At 31.1% G+C, this 6,466-nt stretch overlaps 1 protein-coding gene across 1 annotated transcript in view; it reads right to left on the reverse strand.

The window, feature by feature from the left end:
* Positions 1-3,648, reverse strand: part of LOC125864822 (cell number regulator 8-like) — a 7,153-nt gene extending 3,505 nt beyond the window's left edge. Inside the window, exon 1 of the mRNA XM_049544906.1 lies at positions 3,144-3,648. Within this exon, the coding sequence (XP_049400863.1) occupies positions 3,144-3,453 (310 nt within the window). The 5' untranslated portion in view covers positions 3,454-3,648. The remainder of the gene's footprint in view (positions 1-3,143) is intronic.
* Positions 3,649-6,466: the final 2,818 nt, after the last annotated feature.

Below are 6,466 nucleotides of genomic sequence, written 5' to 3' on the forward strand. Positions count from 1 at the left end.
CAAAAAAAATTAAGTTTGTTTTTAAAAAATATTTTCAATTTCAACAATTATTTTCTACTCTAGGAAAAATAAAAGAAATTTTTCAAAAACATTTTTCATTCATAAATCAAACACTAAAAATCTTTTTCGGAAAATATTTTCTACTCACCAACCAAACATGAGAAAATAAGTCAAAAATCAACTTGTTTTTCAAGAAAACATTTTCTAGGAAAACATTTTCCTTCATACCAAACACACCCTAAGTCAATATCAGATAAATTTTGAACCTTCCATATGTGTGTTATTGCAAACCATTGGATAAGTAATGCATAGAAGAGCAACAAAATGGAAATCTTGCCAGTTTGGTTCGGTTTTGATCCTACTTTTTCCTAAACCAAACAACAACAACATACCCAGTATAATCCCACAAAGTGGCGTCTCGGAGGATACGTGTATGCAGACCTTACCCCTACCTCAGAGGTAGAAAGGCTTTTTCCAATAGATCCTCGGCTCGACATAAAATAGTTCAACATTTTCCTAAACCAAATTAACTAAGGAAAAATTACCTATCTATACACCTTTATTTTTATTACCAAAATCCCTTATTTTACTTCCAAAATCCCAACAGTCGATACATAACTTCACACTCCCAAAACCCACATTTTCTCTTCCTTATTTCACTCCATCAATATCTCCCTATTTTCCCTCCCACAATCTTATCAATTAATTCCTTCATTACAATTTGAAATTCAAAATCGTTCTCTCTCCAATCAAATCAAATTCAACACTGAAATAACATTCTTTATCTTCTCCAACTTTCTGTTTGCATTTTTTTTTTTCATCATCAATCCTCATAACCAACCTTTCAATCTAACTATCCTCGACCACCTACCACATCGGCAAATTTACCTGCTGTTGTTGGTGGATCTTTCACGGATCTAAGTACCCATTCTGCATAGCCAGGACATTCTGGCTCAACATTCCAAAGTGGTCTGCATTTTTTTTTCCTTAATCTTGGAGGTAATATGAGATATTGTGGTTCATCCCCTCCTACTTCAAATGCCAGTACTGGTGGACTTGCTATGCCAATGTATTGACAAGGTTTTTACTGTGCACCCAATAGACTCTCACAAATGCAACAACAATTTAATACATTATCGATATTGATCGTGTTTATGAAGATGCGATACTTTCTTTAAAATGCAGCACCAATTTGATACATTATATTTTTTGTTGTTAATCTTTTTTCTAATACATATAGGTTCTAGTTTATTTTCATATCTAAACATGTGTGTCTCATGTCTTTAATTATTATCTGATACATAATTATTACAAATTGAATAATCTACCACGCATCAATTGTTGTTATGTATCTACAGTCTTTAATTTTCGTTCAAACTTATTTAAATTAGAAGATTATGTGACTGTACACATTACCCAATAAATACACTTGCTACATAAACCTTAATATTCTATGATAAAATGTCCTGTATCAAATATGTACATGATACATAATATATATCAAATTCAACAGTTTTCAAACTTCATTATATGTATCACATACATATCAACTCACTATTGTGTTATGTATCACACAAAAAATGTTATTGGGAACAATTACATGTATGTATCTTTTTTATAAACTACAGTGTTTCTCAAACAAAATAAAATACATAAATAGTAATGTATCATGCACTAATTTTTTGACATGATACGTAAATTCAAATTTATGCTAAATATATCTAATACATGACAACTATCACAATTCACATAGTAATGTATCGATTTCAAACCTAACATCTTATAAGCAACAATTACTTATTTATGTATCTAGTAGAAATACAATACTTATCAATTTAACAAGATACATATATAGTGTATTGATAAATCTATCCATCTCAAAAATGCAAATCAAAAAACGATTACACAACATTATAAAAGGTATGGATGATCCATCAAAATTATGTATCTCTTCGGCCTTTTTGTCTGTTGTATCAATACATAGTGGATACATTGAAATTTTAGTCTTTTGTTTCTTCACCTCAATGATGTATTAGATCTTCAAATTTTTCCTCAACTCACGATCTCTAACTCAACTTCAATGACTGATTTGAGATTCACAAAACTAAAGTTTTGACCAACAACAATTCTATCACTTTTGTATCGTTCATACCTCACCTTACTTTCTCAGATTTCGAAATGTCTCAACAAGATTGATAGGTTCATGTTGTATTAGTACAATTTGACGATAAATTTAAAAGATTCTTCGATGAACAAGGAGAAGAAATTAGAATTTTGAATTTGTCGATTCTGTTAGGACTCAATTTGTTTCTCCATATTTATTGTACCAACAATCCCTTCTTCAACTTCACTTCATTAAATTGGGTAATTGAAGCACCTGTTTTATACTTCATGTGCCACAAAAAATGACCATGTTTCAATGTCGAATGCCATTTGCAGCAGTATCTCCATCTCTTTCTCCAAGAATTTTTGAACTTATAAAATTGTTTCTTGGAAATAGTAGCAACCCATTTGCTAAAACCACTCAAAAGAAGTTTCCATTTCTTTGTTATGCTTTGAACGATTTCTTATATTCGACGATTTCTTATACTCGACGATTTCAAATTGATGATTTGAAATCGTGAATCGTTTGTCCAATCATCTACAATGGTGGATTTGAGATTCAAGATTTCGAATTGATGGAGAAGATGAAAATTTGATTTTTTAATTTTGTGAAGCTGTTACAGATTTGAATTGGTTGATATGAATAAGTTTTGCGTGATTTGTGGGAAAGAAAATCAGTTATGTGTGATTTGTGGGGAAAAATCAATTTTACGTTAATATTCCATATTAAGCTCAACACACAAGTTTTATAATGTATCACAATTAATGTATCCGGATGATTAATATTTTAAGGGATTTTTGTAAAATAGAAAAGAGTAGGAATAAGTTGTAATTTAGGGTCTTTCACTATGGGGTTTATGTAAGTTATACATTAACTAATGGTTATTGCCATTTTTGAATTTCAATACCAAACCAAGTCATTTCCATTAATTTCATTTTTCATTTTCCTTGAATACCCTAAACATAACATAAATCAATACTTTGATATAAACAAAAAAAAAAACATTCAAAGCACAAACTTTATAAGAATGAAAACTCACAAACTTCAAAATCGCTGCTCGCGAATTCATCATTCTTCCCAAAACAAGAGCAAAGGCTAGATTCCCATTGAGCCCTACGCATGATTTGCTCCCCCACCACCGCCATCTCAACGCTATGGCCCATAGGTAAACCCGCAACTGTCCACCCCATCGAAACAGCAGATGAAGCTGGCTTAACCGGCTCCGTCGCAGCCGACGGAGCTGGGATTTTGTCGAAATTTGAAGAACTGGGCTTTGTGGGCTTCATTTCATTGATTGAATCAGATTTTTGACTGGGTAGAAATGGGCTTGATTCTTCCACATTCGCCATTAGAACAGCAAATTTTCAAAAAAAAAAAAACACCAAAATTGATTTTGAATATTGGGATTTTCAACAATTGGAAAGAGAGTTGAGGATCTAAGAGATGTCTCAAGAAGAAGAAAAGAGGATGACAACCTCAAAGATCTCTCAATTCTACGTGAGTAAAACTGTGTGGAATGCGATAAATAGAAACAATGTTTTTTTTTTTTTTATGGTTGAGGATGACCGTAAATAGTGGAGGAAAATTGGAAAAATGAGGTAAGAATGCTTCACAAGTCTCCAATTAAAAAAAAGGGACAAGTGGGGCCTCTTCATCTCTTCCTCAATTTAATTTAACTCTTAATTAATAAATTGGACCAAATTAGTATTTTTTAAAACTTAGGAGACTTTATTTTAAATTGTGAAGCATATTAAGAATGGAAAAAACCTTTTAACTTATTCAATTTTCTTTTTAAAACTGAAGTTACAGGGGAACGTTGGAATCTCCAAGAACGGGACTTTTTTTTTTCAAAAAAAAAAATTTCTTCTTCATCTTCAAAATCATCAAATCTTCTTTGAGTTTGTTGTATTTTTCTTTTCAATCAGTAGCTTCTAATACAAGGTAAATTTTCTTCTCTTTTCTATTTCAAAGGATAAGATTAGGGTTTAATAAAGAAGAAAATCATCATCATCTTGCTATTATATTTTTTTGTTTTTTTACATTATATTTATTCCGTTTGAACTTGAAATTAACTCAAAAGAGCATTTTTGATAAGTATAAAAAAATATTTTGTGTCCATTCTTCAGCTGGGTTTAGTGAATTCAATTTAGTTGTTTCAGCCAACAACTTAAGTAGTTGTTTCAGCCAACAACTTAAGTAGTTGTTTCAGCCAACAACTTAAGTAGTTGTTTGAACAACTACTGAAGTTGTTTATAGAAATAACTTTATATTTTTGTTAATACAGAAATTGTCCAACAACTTCCTGTAGTTGTTCGATGATTCAGAAGTTGTCCCAACAACTACTGCAGTTGTTAGACAATTGTGTTTAATTGTTGGTCAACTGATTAGTTGTAGGACAAATAATTTAATTATTGATCTATAATGTACCACTATTGCTCCTTTTCTGTTGATCCTATTCAGTTAATTTCTTACTATTTACTAACTTTTAACTATTTTAGTGTAGTTATAATGNCTGTAGTTGTTCGATGATTCAGAAGTTGTCCCAACAACTACTGCAGTTGTTAGACAATTGTGTTTAATTGTTGGTCAACTGATTAGTTGTAGGACAAATAATTTAATTATTGATCTATAATGTACCACTATTGCTCTTTTTTTGTTGATCCTATTCAGTTAATTTCTTGCTATTTACTAACTTTTAACTATTTTAGTGTAGTTATAATGCTTCAATATAAGAGGAAGAGAACTGTAACATCTTCATCCAATCCAAATGCTAAAGAAAATGTTGAGAGCTTAACTGCTGCTAGAAAAAGAGGTACCACAACACTTCAAAGTATCGGTGGACAACCATCTGGAGAAGAAAAAAGTGATGAAAAAAATAGTAAGAATAACAGTGACCTATTAGGTAAAGAAAAAAGTGATGAAAATAACAACGAAAATTCAAGTGAAGAGAAAAAAGATGGTGGGAGTCATGGAGATGAATCAAGTAGAGAGGAACAAAGTGAAGAAAGTGAAAGTGAACAATCGGATGAAAAAGAAGAAGAAGGTATTGAATCCTCTCCAAATTATGTTAAAATCATTTCCAATGATAAGTATAAGTTTAAGACCCACTTGAGTGTGTCTGGGTCTTATGATTCAAGCATCAATGCGAGAGTTGGTTTTGGAGCTCAATTTGTTGAGTTTAGAAAGATTTTAATCGCACAAAAAATTGAAAATGATTTTAAAAAATCTTGTTTTGGTCACTTTTTGAAGTTTGATCAATATGTAGCAGTACAACTTCCAATGAAGTTAGTACGTGGCCTTTGTCTTCGTTGTATATTTTTTGAAAAGAAAAAAGAGGTTTGGATCGATTATAATGGTTTGCCTCTTTGTTTTGGCATTAATGAATTCGCTATTATGACTGGACTTCGGTGTCATTCCCTACCTCCTCTAAGTCAACAATTAGCGAAAATTGGAAAAGAAGGTAAAATTTTGGTTGATCTGGTGGGTCAATTTGCAAATGCTGCTGTACTCATAGAAAAGATGAGTGATCCATGCTTAACCAAAAAGCAAAAGCTTGCTATTAGTATGGTTTGGTTTTTGCATTGTGTATTGTGTTCAAAAAGTGCAGAAAAGAAGATAGAAACTCATTGGCTAAAGATGACATCCAAAAAAAGTGTGTTCAATTCATATCCATGGGGTCGAGTTAGCTTTGATCTTATCATTAGTTATCTTTTAAAAGAGCTAGATTCAACCAAATCTCAGTATAATCTTCATGGATGTCCGTGGGCGCTCGCCATAAGTAATTAAATTGATGTTTTTATTTTATAATTTTTAGTTAAATTATTATTTGACTTTATTATCTATACTAAGCTATTTTTAATATTATATTGTAGGCTTGGGCGTTTGAAGCTATTCCGGCACTTCAACGATTGGCCAAAGATTCTTCACCTGAAAAATCAATTCCAAGAATGATTAAATGGATGGCTAGAACACCTGCTTACAAGACAAATATTGATCCTATTATTAGACAAAAGAACAAGTAAAATTATATCTACATAATATTAGTAGTTGTGTTATGCAAAAGTTAAACAAGTAGTGTAATTATTGGACAACTGAACTTGTTGTGCCGTCAACTATTCAAGTTGTCCAACAACAATAAAAGTTGTAAACATACAACTTAGCTATTATTGTACAACTAAATTAGTTATTTCAAAAATATTATATATCTACATAATATTAATTGTGTTATGCAATATTGAAATACTATTGTAATTATAAGACAACTAAACTTGTTTCCACAACTACTTTAGTTGTCCAACAACAATAAAAGTGATTTCAACAATCACATATTACTGAAGTTGTAATTGGACAACTGATTCAGTT

This window comes from Solanum stenotomum, chromosome 5, assembly GCF_019186545.1.
Source record: "Solanum stenotomum isolate F172 chromosome 5, ASM1918654v1, whole genome shotgun sequence".
Taxonomy (NCBI): domain Eukaryota; kingdom Viridiplantae; phylum Streptophyta; class Magnoliopsida; order Solanales; family Solanaceae; genus Solanum; species Solanum stenotomum.